Consider the following 20,117-nt stretch of genomic DNA (forward strand, 5'->3'; position numbering starts at 1 on the left):
AGTGGCTCAGCGGTGGAGCGTCTGCCTTGGGCCCAGGGCGTGACCCCGGGGTCCTGGGATGGAGTCCCGCATTGGGCTCCCCACAGGGAGCCTGCTTCTTCCTCTGCCTGTGTCTCTACCTCTCTCTCCGTCTCTTTCATGAATAAACAAAATCTTTAAAAAAAAATAAAATTATATTTTAAACAGCATCAGTGAGAGGGACGCCCAAAAAGGACATGCTACACTTGGCCTACGGTCGTGGACCCTTCGGGCCACCGCGGCTGCAGAGCTGGTCTGAGGCTCCTTGCCGGCCTGTCGTCTGCTTGGACAGCGGGCCTCCTGAGCACCAGGCTTGGCGTGAACTCCAGCAGGCCTGGGACGCCTGAGCCACACTGAGCCACCCTGACACCCCGACACGCTCCCATTGGACATGAGCTGCTGGTCACCAGTGATGACAAACTATAGCTCACACTCCGGGAGGTGAGGTGACCCGCCTCAAGGTCATATGAGTGGTGAGCCACAGACGAGGGCTGCAACCCCCGCGCCGAGTGACACTGACCCTCTGTCCTGCGAGGTCACCATCGAGCTGCTGGAGAAGACCCTGCACCCAGATGCCCTCCCCCAAGGGAGGAACCTTGCAGACAGGAGGCCCGTCTGAAACTCAGCAGGAGAAACCCAGAAGTGAACAGATCAGCAAGGCCAGTGACATGCCACCTGGCCCTAGCCTTCCTGGCCCCTCGCTCACAGGAACAGAGGGGTGCAAGGGTGGAAAGCCACAAGAGCAAGACCGAGGGGACACAAGGCAGAGAAGAAGCTTCAAGAAAACCTCGGGGGGGCCAGAAACAGCAGGGGGTCAGTAAACAGCCCAGGAGGCTGCAGAAGTCCACCGGCCTCCCACCCCTGCCTCAGTCCTCGCTGCCGGTCCCAGGATACATCCGTCCCTGCCTCACACACTCAGGCCCCTTCCCGCTGGTGCCCTACTCCAGGGGACCACACGCTCCGGGAAGCTGAGCCCGGGGTCTCCAGGCCCAGAGGGATCTCAGCGCAGCAGCGGCACGTGGAGGGAGGGGCCTGCCGCAGGTCAGGAGGGTCAGGAGGGTCAGGAGGCCGTCTCAGCCCGAGCGCTGCCCGAGCCCCTGCCTGCTTCATGCAGCCGTTCAGAGCCTCCTCTTTACTCTGCTCAGTCGGGAGCCCAGAGGGGGAGAAGGTCCTCTCATGTGGAAGACTGAGCAGGACTGCTAGGTATTACAGAGAAGAAAAAGAAAGTAAAATATCCTCAGAGGAAAGAAAGAAAGACAGAGCCCATCTAAAAAGTGTGCCACGGGATCCCTGGGTGGCGCAGCGGTTTGGCGCCTGCCTTTGGCCCAGGGCGCGATCCTGGAGACCCGGGATCGAGTCCCACATCAGGCTCCCGGTGCATGGAGCCTGCTTCTCCCTCCGCCTGTGTCTCTGCCTCTCTCTCTCTCTCTGTGACTATCATAAATAAATAAAAAATTAAAAAAATAAAAAATAAAAATAAAAAGTGTGCCACGAGGAAGGAAACACATTCCGGGAAACAAGAGGAGGACTATGAGAGACACGGGGAGGAAGTCGGCCAGAATGTGGAACTAAGGGCAAAGATAAGTGAAAAAAAGGAGTTAGACAATGGACATGAGAATCCAATCGACAAATAACAGGAGCGACCAAAGGTCAGAAAGAAGAGCACATCAGAAACTGCACTGACCCACGTCCTACTGACAACAACCACAACTGTCTCAATTCAGACGGCCCACGGAAGTGCCCCAAAAGGGAAAACATCTCATGTTGAAGAACGTCATTGTGAAACACCTGAATACTAAGGATAAAGGGAAAACCCTTTAATATTCTAGAGATGGTAAGAAAAAAAACACAGCTAAAACATGTAAGAGGATCAGGAAGCCGGATGTCCTGGTCCCTCAGCAGCAACGGCAGGTATGGGACTCGGGGTGCAGTCAGGGGAAGGGAGAGGCCTCCCCAGGGTGAGGCCCTGGGGTCTCGGCCGGGTCGGGGGTGCAGTCTCAGCAGAGGGTGGGTCAGGGTCCGGCCCTAGGGTCTCCGGCCCTGCACAGGGTGCAGCCTCAGCAGAGGCCGGGGAGTGGTCAGGCCCTGGGGCCTTGGGCCCGGATCACAGGGACTCTGACAGGTACAGGACTGGAACGCAGGTAGGGCAGGAGCGTGGGGATCTTGGATAATGAGTTAGGAAGGGGAGGGGACACCAACAGCCACCGCCACCTTGTGCATCCACTAGGTGGTGTCCACCCAAATGTCAGGAAATAATAAAACAGAAAAGGGAGAGAAAGGAGACTCAAAAGGAAAGTGAAATAGTACAATTACACTGAAAGCGAGTCACTGTAAATCATGCCGGAGAAATCGCTCCCCTCGCCCCTGCTCCTCGCAGCCCGCCAGGCCCCGGCCCCGCCCCCGGCCCCGCCCCCACCAGCCAGAATCACGCAGGGGCTACGCCCGGTCCCGCTGGGAGGCGGAGGCGGAGGCGGAGGCGGGGTGTCGGTCATCTCGTCTACACCTGCGAGCGCCTTAATCACATTAATGGAAAGAGCCCTTCCAACAGCAGGCGGAGCTCCGGGGGGCGGGGGGAGCGGGGGCGGGGAGGGGAGCGGGCGCTGAGAAGGGCCTGGAGTCCCGCAGCCGGCCCAGCCCCGCAGACCTGGCCCTGCCCAGCTGTGCCGCTGCGGCCAGACCCCCAGCCCCCCCAGGGGACGGACCCCACCTGGGCACCAGCCTGCGGAGGGCCCCGGCGCCCAGCACCCCCCAGCCCCCCCCCAGGGGACGGACCCCACCTGGGCACCAGCCTGCGGAGGGCCCCGGCACCCAGCACCCCCCAGCACCCCCCCAGGGGACGGACCCCACCTGGGCACCAGCCTGCGGAGGGCCCCGGCGCCCAGCACCCCCCAGCCCCCCCCAGGAGACCGACCCCACCTGGGCACCAGCCTGCGGAGGGCCCCAGCGCCCAGCCCCCCCCAGCCCCCCAGCCCCCCCAGGGGACCGACCCCACCTGGGCACCAGCCTGCGGAGGGCCCCGGCACCCAGCACCCCCCAGCCCCCCCCCCCAGGGGACGGACCCCACCTGGGCACCAGCCTGCGGAGGGCCCCGGCGCCCAGCACCCCCCAGCCCCCCCCAGGAGACCGACCCCACCTGGGCACCAGCCTGCGGAGGGCCCCAGCGCCCAGCCCCCCCCAGCCTCCCCCCAGGGGACCGACCCCACCTGGGCACCAACCTGCGGAGGGCCCCAGGGCCCAGCTCCCCCCAGCCCCCAGGGATGCGCCCGGAGGCCCGGAAACAGCCACAAGGAGACGCCGCCACCGCGTGGAAGCGGCGGGAACCGCGGCTGCTCCCAGAGCTGGGTCTGGGTTAAGGGCATCCTCCACCCCAGCCACGGTCTCCCCCAGTGGCCCCGCAGGCACCGGGCGCCGCAGGACAGGCCCGCTGGTGGGAGGCAAGGGGGGCGCGGGCAGCAGGAGGCCCCCAGCACCGCCCTCCCCACGGAGCTCGGCTAAGAGCACCCACCCCCCGGGATGTTAGCAGGGCTGGGTGAGCGCCCCGCAGAGCTGCCTTGCGGTTGGGCGCCCAGAGGCGGCCTCCCGGGGGTCATGGAGCAGCAGGGAAGCTGGGGGGGCCCAGCAGGTGTCAGGAACAGGAGGAGGGAGGGGAGCAGACTCCCAGCAGGGTCACAGGTCAGAGGGGGCCCTCGGGGGCCTTTCTCACAACCTGCGCTCCACTCTGAAGGCAGCAGCCGCGCCTGGAGTTGCGGGGAGCCCCAAATCCATCCAGGGAACGTGGCACCTGCTGCCACGTTAAGAAAAAGCGTTCTGGGAGTCACGAGTGGGAAAAGGTGGGGTCCGGACAGCGCACAGAGAATGATGCTAACAGCTGATGGGGTCAAAATTACTTGATCAGGATAAATGTGAAGATAAAGCTAAAGATGAACGATTTTCTGCACGTCAGGCATCTAGAAGGAGAGGCCTGAGAGCGCCCACAGCACTTAGTGTCTGGGCAACTGGGAGGAATGCAGTTGTAATTTACTGAGAAAAAAAAAGACCCAAAGTGGGCTCAGGCTCCAGGAGGGAGAGAGGCTCAGTTGCCCTCGGGTTCGGCGGAGGCCGGCAGCCTTCAGGCACGTGCCAGCAGGCGGATGCCCAGGTGGGGCTGCAGCCGCTGACGGAGACGAGCACCCCACACTCATGGACACACACGTTGGAGTTAAAGGCATCTGCAGGACACCCCCAGGAGAGGAGGAAAATTCACTCTGAGGAGGAAGAAGGAAAGAACTTAAACATCAAAACTCAGGAGCAGGGAAGTAAGTGACCAGCAGGAGAGACCAGGTGGGAGCAGCCTGTCGGAGAAAATCCAGGAACCTCGAGAGGAAAACCTTTCAAGGGAAAGACATGGGTGGTCGCTGACAATCAGAGGCGACAGGGACAAGCATTTACACTTGTGACAGGGCGGTCACTGGGCACCTGGAGAAGAGCAGAGGGAGTGGGAGGGTGGTGACGGCCCTCGGAGGAGAGATGGAGGAAGAGCCTGGGAGCCAGCGAGCAGGGAGGGGGAAGCACAGCAGCCTCTGTGTAGGCCGCGGGGTGGAGGGATCTGCCTTGGAGGAGGAGGCCTGGTTCATGGCAGATGCGCGATCCCCTGGAGCAAGAGTCCGTGACCCAGCACGGGGCTGCAGTGGCCGCGGGGCCTGCGGGAGAAGGGGCCTGGGGCACAGGGTGGAGCGGGCCAGCGCCTGTAAGCAGCTGGGTGTGAGGCCGACCTGGGAACAGACACTGCTGGAGGGAGCGCCCCCCCCGCCCCCCAGGTCTGCTGCTGGAGGGAGCGCCCTCTGCCTGGCCAGCTGCCACCACGACACGGCCCCCCGGGCCAGCACCTCCACGACTTGGGCCAGGTTTGAGCACGCCACCCTCACGGGCCCCCCTAATGCTGCATCTGCTCGGCCCTCTCTGCAGACATCCAGAGTTGGGTGACCAACTCGCCAGTCCTGAGCAGTGATTGGTCCTGAATGAGCGCTTGCCAGAGGTGGGGGCCTCAGATCCCCTGAGCCTCAGGCCCACAGCTGCAGGCCCGATGCCATGAGGGCAGCTCAGACCGGAGGGAAACCCCCCGCGGCCCGGCCACACGGGGAAGCGTGCAGTGAGGCCAGGCTGTCCCCCACCACCCCCAACACCCCCCCCCCCCGGCCCAGGCAAGCACCTCCATCCAGGACACCCTTTTGCAGGCCGTCCTTGTTGTCTGAAGTCAAGAGCAATTCCACTATACCTCGGTCCTCCAAGGCCTGTTGGGGAAAAGAAGACAAGTTGATCTGTCAGTCCCCAAGTCCCCAGCGCTGGGAAGGTGGCAACTAGGAGACCCAGAGGGAACGGTTTGAATTAAAGCATTTACTTCTCTGCAGAAAGTGGACAGAAACGTAGCCTCTGTGCCCACCATGTCCAACAAAACTGTCGGCTGAGGTGCAGCGGGGTGGGGGCGGGGCTGTCAGACTCGGGCCTCCCCTGGCTGCCTTAGAGCTGGGGCGCTGCTCCCCTGGCTTGCTCCCCCTTGCGGGAGGGGGTCAGCCCTCCCGCCCCTGCCTGGGGAGGAGAACCTACAGGCTGGAGCACGGGAGCTCGGTCTGCCTGTGTGCAGGGACTGCAGTAATTTTCAGATGGAAAATGAATCTGCCTGGGACAGCAGGATGCTGACCTCACGGGCCAAAGCTCCCGCAGCTTTAATTAGGTGGATTCCCTGAGGCCACTTAACATTTCCTCAACCCCCACCATGGTCCTGCTTTCCGAGTCCTCTAAAACCACTGCCAATGATCTATCCAAGTCTTATTTATGGACTACTTACTACATGTCTACAACAGTCCTGAGCCAAGTGACCTCACACACATGCACAATCCGGAGAAGCAAACTCTCCCGTTAGTCCCACTTCAAAGAGGAATAAATGGAGGTTTAGAAAAATTAAGGCATTCGCTCAAGGCCTCGGCTACAAAGGGACAAAAACCAGGTCTAAGCTTAGGCCTGTTCTTTGACACTTGAAAGAACAGGCCTAGCCCTGCCCTTCCCTGACCTGCCACACATTAAATTAGTGGTGCTCAAACTCACCCACACATTGGAATCAGATGTCTGAGGACCACCCCAGAGATTCTTATTTAGTTGGTATGGTCCATGGCCTGAGTGTAGGGATTTTTAAAGTGAGTATTCAGGGCAGCCTGGGGCCTCAGCAGTTTATCGCTGCCTTCAGCCCAGGGCCTGATCCCAGAGACTTGGGATCAAGTCCCACGTCGGGCTCCCTGCATGGGGCCTGCTTCTCCCTCTGCCTGTGTCTCTGCCTCTCTTTCTCTCGCGCTCTCTCTCTCTCTCTCTCTCTGTGTCTCTTATGAAAAAATAAATAAAATATTTAAAAAATAAAGTGAGTGTTCAGATGAAGCTGGGAACCCTTGCTTTAGATGCCAAAATGAGAGCGGCTTCTACAGACACTTTACTAATCATCACACTCAGTGAAGCCCGTCCCTTTATTCTCAGCCACTGCGACACCATGTGTGTACTGCAACCCCCAATTAGACTCAATCGATAAAGGGTAAATAACTGACAACCCTACTGAAATAAAAGTACGGTGAAAGGATTCACTAATTAATAATTGGTGCTAGGAGATGAGGCATTAGTACGGGAAAAGTAGTAGACCATCACAGCACATCATGGTTCACACTGTATCCAGAGAAGGGAATGTAAGGAAATAAACCAAGCTGACTCTTACCTTCTTGATGTAAGGCATATAGGCGGGGTCTTTGTTATAGGAACCATATTCATTCTCCACCTGCACAGCAATGATGGGGCCTCCATGTTTGTACTGGAATGAGATAATTAAAAGCAGAGTTTGTAGTGGAAACTGTACTAATTTCACCACACTTATCACAAATTACCAGCAAAATAATCCACTTGAAAGCAGAATGTCTCAGAAGATGTGATTACATAATTGAGAATGCTGTCAGTAAGACACAGAGTAGGTAGGGAGCTCCGGGTCCTTGTTCCTCTAAGGAAACATCAAATGAACAATTACAGACAGACTCAAATGACTTTATTGGCGCTCTGGAAACCAGTTAAATGTTTAAGTAAGTCAACAAAAACACATGTTTAAAATTATGAGAAATTCCATAGTGTTTTTGGCTCACCCTTGCCCCACTCCCTCCCTGGTTTAGCATGCCATAGTCACAAAAAAGTAACCCAATTCCCAGTTCCCTCCCTCAAGACAGAAGGAGCAAAATGGAACTTGTTTCCAACCTTCTGGCTGTCTGTGAGCTGCCATAGACCAGTTTCTGTCTCATCCAACTTGGAGCTCAGACAGGAAATGCACAGCTTGGACCTCAGGTTGGAGGCTACATATGGCAATAAAGGTCACAACATGTGAAAATTTCAGAGGGTCTAGAGGCCCATGTATGCCGAGGTGCATGGGGTCATAGGCAGAAAAATATGATAGACATTGAAGGCCAAAAAGAAGCTGGAGCGAGACTCTTCAGGAAATTAAGACATGTAAAAGCAGCCAGGAAAAATCAGGAGGAAAAAAAAGGCAGCACCCACACAGGACAGACTAGACATATGCCCAGAAAACATCTGAGAAGATCTAAAGCCATCACCCCACGCTGATTTTCATGCTTAGGAGCCCACCAAATAGTGTAGGTGTTCCCCACCAGTTTGCAAAGACTGCAGGGGCTGACTGTTGTTTCCATTGTCCAATTTTCAACAACAAAAGCAAACACATGGCAAAAAAAACAGAGAAACAAAGCTCATTCAAAAGGATAAATTAAATCTCTAGAAACCCTCTCTAAAGAAACACACACTGGATTTACTAGACAAAGATTTTAAAACAACTGCCATAAATATGCTCAAAGAGCTAAAGAAAACATGAAGAAATCGGGAAGAGGCCATATCAGTAAAGTGAAAATATCAATAACGAGATAGAAAGTATAAAAAAATTATACAAGATTTCTGGAACTGAAAAATACAGTATCTGAATAGAAAAAATCACCATAGAAGTTCAACAATGGACTTCACAGGAAGAAGAAATAATGGGCTAACTTGAAGACAAATCATTTTAAATTATTCAGTCTACAGAAAAGTGGACAGAATTTAAGGGACTTACACAACATCAGCAAGCAGACAAATGTACTTATTGCAGAAATTCCAAAAGAAGAAATAAAGGGGTCAAGAGATTATTTGAAGAATTAATGGCTGGAAACCTTTCAAATCTGAGGAGACATGGATATACAAATCCAAGAATCTTCGGTGAACTCCAAGTAGCATTAACCAAGAGACCAAACCAAGACACATTACAATCAATCTGTCAGAGCCAAATACATAAAGAGAGTCTTGACAGGAACAAGGGAAAAACAATTTGACATGTAGGAACAATCCTCAAAAGACTATCCATGGATATCTCACCAGAAATCTTGCAGGGTAGTGAGTGACAAAAGGATGATACATGCAAAGTGATGAAGTGATGAAAAAAACTATCAAGCAAGAATTCTATATCTAGCATCACTATCCTTCAAAAAACAAGGGAAAATTAAGATATTCTCAGACAAATGAAAGTGGAGGGAGTTTGATACCACTAGACTTGACTTCTGAGAAATGCTACACAGAGTCCCTCAAGTTGAAATGAAAAGATGCTTGACAGGGACTTGAAGCCATAGGAAACTACTAAGTTCTCCAGTAAAGGCAAATGTCAAAAAGAATGAAATCTTGGCCATTTGCAATGACGTAGAGGGAACTAGAGGGTATTATGGCAAGCACAGGAAGTCAGTCAGAGAAAGACAAATACCATATGATTCAGCCATATGTGGAATCTAAGAAACAAATGAGTATAGAGGAAGGGAAGGAAAAATTAAAAAGGTGAAAATTAAGAGGAAGGCAAACTATAAGATATACTGAACTCTAGGAAACAAACAGGCTTGCTGGAGGGGAGGTGGGTGGGGGGAGAGATAATTGGGTAATGGGATTGAGGAGGGCTCTTGATGTAATGAGTGTCATATGCAACTTCTGAATCACTGAATTCTACCTCTGAAACTAACAAAAAAAAGAAAAACATAAAACCCAGTATTGTTCTAATTCTAGTTTATAAATCTTTTTTATAAGATTTAAAAAACTAATGCATAAAAATAATTACTAATCTATATAAATGAGTATACAATGAAGATGTATATACACTATATACATATATACTATATATAATTATATACACAATATATAAAGATGTAAAGATTGTATATATACAATATATAAAGATGTCACTTCTGACATCAATAATGTACAGGGAGGTGGAGCTGTAAAGGAGTAGTTTTTGTGTGTGGCACCAATATAAAATAGAACATCATCACTTTAGGACAGTATTTGTAATCTCCATGGTTACCACAATGAAAATACCTATAGAATATACACAAAAAGAAATGAAAAAAAAGGAATTAAAACTTGTCACTATAAAAAAAAAATAACTGAATACAAAGAAAAGTAGTAACGGAGGAGATAGGGAGAAAAAAAGCTACAAAACATACCAAAAACTAGTAAGAAAATGACCAAAGTAAATGCTTCCCTATCAGTAATTCCTTTAAATGTAAATGGATTAAACTTTCTAATGAAAAAACCTAGATTTGGAGTTGAACAAGACTATAGACCCAATGAACATAACAAATGCACATAGAACACCACATCCAACAACATAATACACATTTTCCTCAAATATATACACATGGAACATTCTCCAGGACAGATCATATGTTAGGCCACGACACAAGTATTATTATAAGATTGAAATCATACAAAGTATCTCTTCCAATCACAAAAGAATGAAACTAGAAGCCAAAAACTGAAAGAACACTGAATACTTCACATTTCAAATTCCAGAAACACTTGGAAATTAAACAACACACTCTTAAAAACCACCAACGATCCAAAGAAGAAATAACAGGGAAATCAGGAAATATCTTGAGACAAATGAAAATAAAAATTCAACATAAACTTATAGGATGCAACAAAAGCAGTGCTAAGAGAAAATTTATAGCCGTAAACACATTAAAAAGGAATAAAGGTGGTATGTCAACACCTAACTTTTCACCTTAGAGAACAAGGAAAAAGAAACAAACTCAAAGGTAGCAGAAGGAAGGAAATAATAAAGATTAGAACAGAGGCAAAAAAAATAGATAATGAAAAAAATCAAGAAAAATTAACAAAACTAAGAGTTAGGTCTTTTTTTTTTTATTTTTATTTTTTTATTTTTTTTATGATAGTCACATACACAGAGAGAGAGAGAGAGAGAGAGAGGCAGAGACATAGGCAGAGGGAGAAGCAGGCTCCATGCACCGGGAGCCCGACGTGGGATTCGATCCCGGGTCTCCAGGATCGCGCCCTGGGCCAAAGGCAGACGCCAAACCGCTGCGCCACCCAGGGATCCCAAGAGTTAGGTCTTTGATTAACAAAAGATTAACAAAAAAGATTAACAAAAACAAAAAAAGATTTTAACAAATCTTTTTGTTAAAAGATTAACAAAACTGACAAACCTTTCCTGAGACTAACTAGCCCGGCCGCATTATCCTCGACAAGCAGAAGCAACGCAGGCATCCGCTGACGAATGAGTGGATGGACAACATGTGGTACAACCATACAGGGGATTTTTGAGTCTTAAAAAGGAAAAAAGTTCTGACACCTGCTACAACACGGATGAACCCTGAAGACATGCTAAGGGAAAGAAGCCTGCTGTAACGGACAGATACGGTACGATTCTACTTCTGTGGGTTCCCCAGAATGGACAGTTGCACGGCGACAGAAAGCAGAACGGTAGCTGCCAGGGGTTATGGAGAAGGGCGACAGGAGGGTATACAATCCTCTTAGAGTTTCAGTTTGGGAAACGAAAAAGTCCAGGAAATGGAAGGTGGTAATCTTCGCAAAACAATGGGAATGTATGTAATGCAAGTCAACTGTACACTCAGAAACGGTAAGGATGGTATATTTTATTTTACATGTATTTTGTCACCATAAAAAAAAACCAAAATAATCATGTTACACCTAGAATTTTTTATTTCGGGTACACCACTTCCATATTTAAGGATGCTTCTGAGCCATGTTCCTGGCGTGACCTTCCCTACAACCCCCACGTCCACCTCCACCGCCCAGTCTACGACAACCTGCTGAGTCTCTCAGTAATCCCATCTTCCTTGCAAAACTCCAGGCTAATCATTTCCTGGCTTCTTACTTCTTTCATAATTAGGGCTCCCAAGGTTTAAGGAATAAAAATACAAGATAGCCAGTTGTACTTGAATTCACAATGAATAGACGTTTACCTAAATTATGGATATTTTCAATGTAGGCATGTCTCACGCAACATTTAGGACATATTTATACTAAAAAAAAAATTCCTTGTTTATCTGAAATTCAAATTTAACCGAGTACTCCGTGTTTTATTTGCACACCCTACAAATGGTCAAGTAGTTCCTTTGATCTACGGGTGCTGTGAACATTCCAAACCACTGGCTCAAGAACAGTGTTTACTGATGTACTAGCGTTTTTTATTAATGTACTAATGTCTCAGCACGACTCTTCTTTTTACATAAGACATTGGGTTAATCCCATTCCTGCCTTTGTATCGCTTTCAAATGCGACGTGAAATGGTATTTTCTCCCCAAAACTGGTTTTCACCACCCATGTTTTGAACACGGGGTGCCCCGCACAGCACCTTTGCGGTAGGCAACAGAAAGCTGTACCTTGGTAAGTCCTCAGCTGTAATCATAGGACCACAGAATGCCCGCCGCCCTACGGGTAAGGGCACACCCGTGTACGCTCCTCTCCACGCAGGACCCAACCAGCCTGTACACACTTAGGACACCGGCTGCTGGGCTTCTCTGTCGCTCAACTCCATGTCCGGGCGCCAACTGCCCAGAGTGCCTCAGCCCACAGATCGCGGCCCCGGGGAGCAGGTTCCCCTGGGACCATCGCCTCCCAGGACGGCGGAAGATGAGAGAGGGCGCTCCCTGCTTTTACCTGGAGTGGCACCACCCGGGCCATCAGGTGATCAAAATAAAGGTCCACTGCTTCGGTGAAGCCCTTGTAAGTCGTTCTCAGCCTCATGCCAGAGTCTTGGAGTAACCAGCTTGAATAAAAGGGGGTGGAATTAGTGGCGGGGTGTGTGGGTGGGCCCTGGGCAGGATGATGGGGGGGAGAAAGGAAGCAGCTGCAGGGTTGGAGCGGGCCCTCCCCAACCGCCCCACTGCAGGCCCGGTTCTGGCTTTGGGCCAGCGCTGAAGCCAGAGGGGTAAGGAAAATCCCAGAAACGCAGCCTGACACGGAGGGGAGACCGAGAGGTCTTCTCGGCGCTCCCACCTGCTCTCCAGGGTCACCCTAGGGCTTGGGAGCCTCAGCCACTCTGGAGGAGCTGGAGGGCGGGGGGACGGCCTGCCATGGCCGGCCCTTTGCGGCCACTCCCGCCACAGCCGGGCTCAGGAAGCTTCCTTCTCACTGGAGACCTGAGAAAACCCTTCTGTTTCCTTACAGAGAGTGTGATGCCCCTCGTCCTCCGCAGGCAGCCCTGAACATGCCCGGAGATTACCAGTTTGTTAGGTAAAAAGGTAGGAGGAGACCGCAGCTTCTGGACTCGGCCCCCTCCCTCCCCGTGGCCTGCAGGGCTCCGGCCTCCGAGCCCCACGTGTGGGGCTCCCGGGAGTGCGCCCAGGAGGAGGGCTGAGCGCTGCAGTTCTTGCTGCTTCTGAGCTAACCCTTCAATCCCGTCCTCCTCCTGGCAGCTGCCCCTGAGCCTGAGGACATCGCTGACACACAGGTTTCTAATCCCCAGGTGCAGGGGAGGGCACTCGGCTGGGCGGGCACCGCTTTGTCAAGGGCACAGACACAGAGGAGTGATCCCAGGGAGCAAGGAGACAGAGACAGGGCTGTGTGAGATCCCCAGGGAAGCGCTGGGCCGCACTGGATACCAGAGGGAAAGCAGGAGGGGGGGGGGGGGGAGGGCAGGGAGGCCGTTCCCCAGGAGACCACAGGGCAAACAGGCCCAGCCTTCTTCCTGATCAGGGACCAGCGGCCATCTGGGCACCGTGAGGATGGCAAGGACCAACCTACTAACCACAAAGTCTTTCTGTGTAAAATTAAGGCCAGTAAGGATGAGGACAAGCAGCAACGTGCCAGGAGGGGATTACTGTCCAGATTTCGTACTCCAGCCCCGCAGCACCCCACGGACCTTAGTGGAGACCACCACCCTAACGTGACTCATTACAGCCTGAGATCTGAAGATAAAGCAGCAAGCAAAAGCACTAATTTGAGTCTCCTATAGTTTATCAAAATAAAGCGACATCATTTGAAAAGGCCTCCCCTGGGCACCACTTATTCTGAAAAGGAGTCTCAGCACACAACGAAAAATAGAGCTCGGGAGCAAAAGCCAACCTACGTTTGTGGCTGCCGTTTTGCACAAGCACCCAGGGCAGCTCAAGCTCACCTGGGCAAGCCCCCGAGGTCGATCTCGCTGCAGATGTAGGGGCCTGGACGCAGGATCACCCACAGCCCCATCTCCGCAGCCAGCAGCACGAAGGCCCTGGGGAGGTCAGTGTCAGCAGCTCTCAGGACGTCAGGGGGGTGCAGCACAAGGTGGTGGGGCCGCCCAGCCCCTCTCCCCCCTCCCTCCCTCCCTCCCTCCACAGGCCCTGGGAGCTGGGTGCCCACCCTCCCCTAGCCCACGACCTTCTGCAAGCCCCACCGGGGGGCATGAGGCCCAAGGCCATCAGACAGGGGGCAGGGGGCCCTACAGTGAACCTCACTCCCATGGCCCAGCTACCCTAGAGGGCCAAGCCCTGTGCCAGCCCAGGTGGCCGGACTGCACTGCAGAGCGGAGCCGACCCTGGGGATTGGGCCCCTCTGGGGTGCGGTGAAGAGACCTGAGCTCAGGACGCAGACCCTGACCCCGCGAGCAACAGGGTCACAGCTGCCCGCGCCTGGTCCTGAGGACGAGGCTCCTGAGCCCAGCCTCTCTCTGCTCCTCCAAGCAGAACCACGACAGCCCCCGTGGTCGTCATCAACCCCAAGGAGCCACCGCTCTGCCTCCCCACCCCGGGCGAGGCCGAGAAGCAGCAAGAGCACTTACTCCATGTCCAGGTTCCCGGAGAAGTCGAATTTGCCTCTTTCTGGCTCGTGCAGGTTCCATGGAACGTAACTGTAATGACGGCAAGACAGGAGTGAGCTTTCCGTGGACTCCCCTCCTGTCCTAGGTGAGCTTCTGTATTCCTACAACCCATCGTGACGGGTGCGGATGCACCTGAGGTCCGTTGTCCCAGTGGTGTCAGGCCTGGAACCAAGACCTAAGTGCAGATATCTAGGGACCTTAGAGAGGCCGGGGCCAGTCCTGGGGGGCTAATCCCTCGCCTCCTCCGGAGAAGGGAGAGCAGGCCAGGGAGATTCGGCTGGAGCCTACGACATGACCACCGCCACCTTGAGTGTGCACCCCCCATCTCTCCCACTCTTCCTTCATCACAGAAAAGAAAAAGGAACTTCCTAGGAGGAAAAGTTAAAAGATAAGACGAAGCCTCAGTCATCAGTCAATCCCATAGGTTCCAAAGAATTCTCTCTCTCTCTTTTTTTTTTTTTTTTTTTTTTTTTTTTTTTTTTATTTATGATAGTCACAGACAGAGAGAGAGAGGCAGAGACACAGGCAGAGGGAGAAGCAGGCTCCATGCACCGGGAGCCCGACGTGGGATTCGATCCCGGGTCTCCAGGATGGCGCCCCGGGCCAAAGGCAGGCGCCAAACCGTCGCGCCACCCAGGGATCCCAAGAATTCTCTCTTTATCTCATCTTTGGAAAATAAAGAAATTCTGCAGGGGGCCTGAGTCCAGGAATAGGTTCAGGGTGACCGTGACAGTAACGGGCGCCCCCCAGCCGGCACCGGCCCCACCTGCCACGTGCACAGGTGAAGGGAAAGAGGCGCCCACCCTTGAGACGGACGATCTCGCTTCTATGAGGCAATGCTCAGCGGGCAACGCTCCCGCGGCCTCAGGGGTCCTGCCCTGGGAATGAGGGCACCCCCAGGGCCGCAATGACCTGCGCAGACCCATGCGTCCTCTTCGGTCGCCCTTCTGGAAAATCACACACGGGTCTGAACTGTGCTGCGGTGGCCCTGCCCAATCCCGTGACTCTCTTCAGAGACCGTCTGCAGAGCTACATCATGAACCACTCAAGAAAATCTACACCCTTGATCTGCAATCACCTATTTTTGCCTGGAAATAGCTTTCCCAAAGAAGCTTTTTGAAAAAGGATCACATTCGTTTGCTGGATACATTGGGGGGTGGAGTGTCGGTTTAAAAGAAATTGAAAATCAGGGCGTCTGAGTGGCTCGGTGGTTGAGCATCTGCCTTCAGCCCAGGGCGTGACCCCGGGGTCCCGGGATCGAGTCCCGCGTCGGGCTCCCTGCATGGAGCCTGCTTCTCCCTCTGCCTGTGCCTCTGCCTCTCTCTCTGTGTCTCTCATGAATAAGTAAATAAAATCTTTAAAAAAAAAAAAATCAGCCACGTCTTCCTGTCGTACACCCCCCAGCTCACCTTCACTGGGCTCCCCCGTGGGCCCTTTCCATTCCTCTGGAGCCTCCCAGCCAGCCCGACTCCTCACCCGCACGAACGGGGGCACCAGGCCGGGCAGGAGGCTGTGGAGCCCCGCAGAACCGGGCAGGGGGCCCGGCTCCTCCTCACAGAGCTTGTCCCAAAGATTCCCTTTGGGGGCCGCTTGGGTTCAGGACCGGGCCACGCTCCCCCACCCCAACCCGAGGTCTGGGCTACCCGGGGGGAAGCCGGGGTACATGCCGCACACACCAGAGGCCGCTGGGGGTGGGCCCGACTCACGTGGTGAGGGTGTTCAGGCCACAGGCCTTCAGCTTCAGCAAGCGGTCCCTCCAGTATTCCCGGGGCACCCGGAAGTAGTGCACGGAGCCCCCCAAGATCCAGAAGGTGGAGTCCTCCAATGTGAAGCGCGGGCCGTTGGCCTGCAGCCCTGACTGCCGGTTTCTCAGCCACACGGGGACCAGACGATACCAGTCCAACCTGCAGGGGGATAGGGAGCGAGAAGTTGGCTCTGTCCCGGGGCGGGGGTGGGGGGGGGCCTTCCTCCGTAGGCAAGGCTCCCTCCCCGACCCCACCAGCCCCAGCTGGGAGGAGCAAGCCAAGACCACAGGCAGACAGGAGAGGAGCACATTGGGGGGGGGGGGGGGGTTCAGGGGAGCCAGGGGGTCTGGGGGATCCAGGGAGTTTGTGGGGGGCTGGGGGATCCAGGGGGGCCAGGGATCCAGGGGGGCTGCCTGCCTGCTCAGGACACCAGCGTCCGGCGGTGCACAGCCGCCTGGTGGGGCAGCAGCCGTGGAGCTGCGGAGCCCTGCAGGGAGGCCTGTGGCCGGCGGCGTCCAGGCACAGCCCGTGTCCCTCGTGTCAGCGTCTGAAGCCCCAGCGGAGCCACAGTCGGCACCCCGAGCCCCAGCCAGAGAGCGCTGGCAAGTGGCAGGTGCCGGGCGACCCTCCAACTGCCCCCAGACTAGCGTGCCCTCCCTGCCTTGTCCCATCTCCCAGCCGTGGAAGGAGCCTGGCAGGAGGGGGGGGACACAGGGGGGCTGGACACGGGGACCCGACCCAGGGGCCAGCCTGGCCGCGACGGCGGGGTGGGGCGGGTCCATGGCGCGTGTCCCACCAAGAACCACCGTGTCACCGGGGGGCATCGGGGCCACGGCCAGAGGACGGCCCTCCCGCAACTCTTGGTGGGGGAAGGAAGGAAGCAGGTGGAGGGAACAGGGCTCAGGCTCGGGGCGCCTGCCGGTGGACGCACAGCCTGACACGTGGGCGTCTACCCGGGCATCTCCTCTTTCACCTCCTCTCTCCAGTCACGTGCTTTCAGTGGAGTCCATAAGGTAACATTAGGAAAGAAACTTCGAGAAGGGGAGGAGGAGGATCCCCGGCTCAGAGAGAGCGGGGCGCCCTGCTGGAGGCCGGAACCCAGGGCCACCATGTGAGGACGGGCCCCCCGGGGCAGCCCAGGCACCAGGCTGGGTGCCACACAGGAGCCCCCGACGGGGTCAGTGCTTCCCCGCTCAGCTCGGCTGCACCGCCCGAGGGGCCGCGGGGTGGGCACCCTGCTCGGCACGGCCCGCCAGGGTGCGGGTCTCCCGGGAGCGCGCAGGTGCCGCGCAGGTGCCACGCAGGGCCGGGGGCCACAAGCTCGGGCGAGGCTGCGGCCTGGGCCTCCCCGCGGGAGGGGAGCCCGAGACCACACAGGCACCACGCACGCCGCGGCCCGGGAGGCTGTGCCCACGGCCACGGCGGGCAAGGAGAACCGCCTCCTCCGGCCTCTCAGCCGCCAGGACCTGAGCTCCCGTGGGGCCGCCTGGGTACACATGGAGACCCCACCACGGCTCCCCTTCCCTGAAGGCAAAGCTGCACGTTCCAGGTTCTGAGAGGTCCTGGAGGGCAGTTCCTCCGGGGGCACCCGACTGGCTCGGTGGGGTCAGCCCGGCTCAGGTCCCGAGTTCAAGCCCCACTTTGGGCTCCACACTGGGCTTGGCACCAGGGCTTAAGCCAACTCCTTCCAGAGCCCCCTGCGTGGAGAGGACGTGGACACGAGCGAGCCCCAGCCCTGCTCCCGGGTAGCCCTGCACCTCGGGCCGGTGACACGAGCTCCGGGGGTGCGAGCATCGTCCTCCGTAAAGCGGGGTGCACGCCGGCCCCAACTGCGTGCCATACAAGGCTTTGCCTCCCTCTGCATCAGCTTGCTTCTGCAGGCTCTGCGTTGGGGACAATCACCTCGCGGGGCTCTCCTAGGGTCCTTCACATGGAATGTTCCCCGCCCTTCTATTTTTTTTAAAGATTTTATTTATTCACGAGAGGCACAGAGAGAGAGGCAGAGCCACAGGCCGAGGGAGAAGCAGGCTCCATGCAGGGAGCCCAATGCGGGACTCGATCCCGGGACCCCGGGGTCATGACCCAAGCTGAAGGCAGGCGCTCACCCGCTGAGCCCTGGGCGCCCCTCGTTACCTTTAAGGATGGTGAACACACGACTCGGCCCTCAGCCCAGCAGGCCGCACTCTGCTCACTGGCCAGACCTCAGAACCATCTTTGAGTCGCCAAGCTTCCATCCCCACCTTTCGTTCAGGGGTCTCCCAGATGCCGTGGGCGCCCCTGCTCAGGGCACGGGTGGAGGCGGGGGCTGGAAGCTCCACCCTACGGCCTGCGCTCACACCTGCCCAAGCCCCGCCAGCCCCTGCAGTGCACCTGCCGAGGTGGTCACCTGGGTTTGCAGCAGCTGCTCACACTCAGGCCTCAAGTGAGACCCGAATTAGAATCCACATCCCAACCAGACCCCAAGGTAAAGTCTGAGAAGCACTCATCCGCATCTCATCCTCTGACATCTGTATGTCACCTCTTCCTGGGGACGCCCAGGGGGCTCAGCGGTTAGACGCCTGCCTCCGGCTCATAGCGTGATCCCGGGACCCGGGATCGAGTCCCGCACCCGGCTCTTGCCGAGAGCCTGCTTCTCCCTCTGCCCGTGTCTCTGCCTCTGAGTGTCTCTCACGAATAAGTAAATGAAAAATAAATAAATCTTCATAGTCTCATCCCGGATAAAGCATCTATCTGCTTCTGTCTTCACGTACTGTCATTTTCTAGATTTTTTTAAAAGAAAGTATCTCGTCTCGGTGCTTATGAAGAGGCATGAAACTAACCCTGCAAACCACAAAAGCTAGCTCGTATCAAATTCCAAGTTCTGGACAATTCAGCGGTTTCCTCTCTGAAAATGTGCTGCTGGTACGCTACTACATGAGTTTTTAATCCACTAATGAAAAGGATGAATTCACTGAGAAAATGAGGATAAATGTGGGATTTCTCCAAGGAATTCACTGCGAGAAAATGAAAGGCGGTACACGGTGGAGCTTCATAAACGAGAAAGCTCCATGCAAATGGTTATTAATACTGATAATAGTCATTAGCACTAGAGATCACAAATTAATAACCACCCCCATGCTTCCTGAGTAATTAACTCAGTAATAACAAAATAAATAAAGTGGAAACTATGTGGTTCTATCAGGTCAGAGACACTTTCCTTCCAAACTAGGCCTGTTTCCAAGGAGCTAACCAAGGCCTCAGGAAACCCTGGTTTCTGCTGCTCCTCCCAGGGAGCAAGTAATTCATGCTGAAACCTCGTACAAAGCATTTATTAGAAAGCTAGATTTATTTCATTGTTTAGATTGTAGAAAGCTTCCTCTTAGGTAATCTCTGTGTGCAACGTGAGACTCAACCTCAAAACCTCGAGACCAAAAGTCACAAGCTCCACCGAACGAGCCAGCCAGGTGGCCCTTGTTGAAAGCAATTTTTTTTTTTTTTTTAAGAGACCAGGGCATCTGCCTTCCTCTAGCTGGAGCACGTACTACTTTTTCCTGGAAATTCTGTTGCCTTTGTATCTTTGCTTCATTGTAGGATAAGTAAGTTCTCAGTCTAAGAACCAACTGAGGAGCAGGCCTTGGCCACCAGGCTGACCCATGCTCAGGTTTGCTCTGCTCAGAGCCATCTCCGTGCACGGTCTACAGCGAGGTTTCCAGATGGAGGCACATGGGTCAGGATGTGTGACAGGCCCTTGCACCATATAACAAGACCTCTACATCCCAGTGCCACTGTCCCTTTTGGCAGATGACAGCAGGTTGTGCAAGCTACAGACCCAACAGGTTAGAGGAGAAGTAACAGGCAGTGGACATGGGGCCCCAGTTCCCTGCAGTGAGGAGATGCCATCAGGCAGAGACAGGGAGGATGGAGGAGGATGGAGGAGGATGGAGGAGGAGGAGGAGGAGGAGGAGAGGAAGGCGTCCTTATACGTCATCACTGTAGTGGACTGTGAGGACAAAGGACACAGGGCAGGCTCCACACAGGCTGGTGGCACCAGACACGGTCAACAGTGCTGGGTCAATGTGTTTGAGTGGGAAAGCCAGATGGCCTGGTGACAAGCCTATACCTCCCTCATGTGGGCCCCTGAATCGCATCTCGGCCCCCGGAGAGGGCCTTCCAGGTGGGCAGGACAAGAGCCACATCCAGTCACCAACTTGAACGATCTCCTTAGATCCAGG

General features: G+C 54.7%; 1 protein-coding gene across 3 annotated transcripts in view; it reads right to left on the reverse strand.

Moving 5' to 3' along the window:
• Window positions 1-20,117, reverse strand: part of GLB1L2 (galactosidase beta 1 like 2) — a 41,048-nt gene that overhangs the window by 14,406 nt on the left and 6,525 nt on the right. For all 3 annotated transcript variants that reach the window (XM_041772166.1, XM_041772168.1, XM_041772167.1), the window contains exons 2-7: window positions 15,868-16,065; window positions 14,123-14,191; window positions 13,481-13,576; window positions 12,022-12,130; window positions 6,752-6,844; window positions 5,207-5,288 (exon numbers count right to left, since the gene is read on the reverse strand). In XM_041772166.1, the coding sequence (XP_041628100.1) occupies window positions 5,207-5,288; window positions 6,752-6,844; window positions 12,022-12,130; window positions 13,481-13,576; window positions 14,123-14,191; window positions 15,868-16,065 (647 nt within the window). The remainder of the gene's footprint in view (window positions 1-5,206; window positions 5,289-6,751; window positions 6,845-12,021; window positions 12,131-13,480; window positions 13,577-14,122; window positions 14,192-15,867; window positions 16,066-20,117) is intronic.

This window comes from Vulpes lagopus, chromosome 10 (genome assembly GCF_018345385.1).
Source record: "Vulpes lagopus strain Blue_001 chromosome 10, ASM1834538v1, whole genome shotgun sequence".
Taxonomy (NCBI): Eukaryota; Metazoa; Chordata; class Mammalia; order Carnivora; family Canidae; genus Vulpes; species Vulpes lagopus.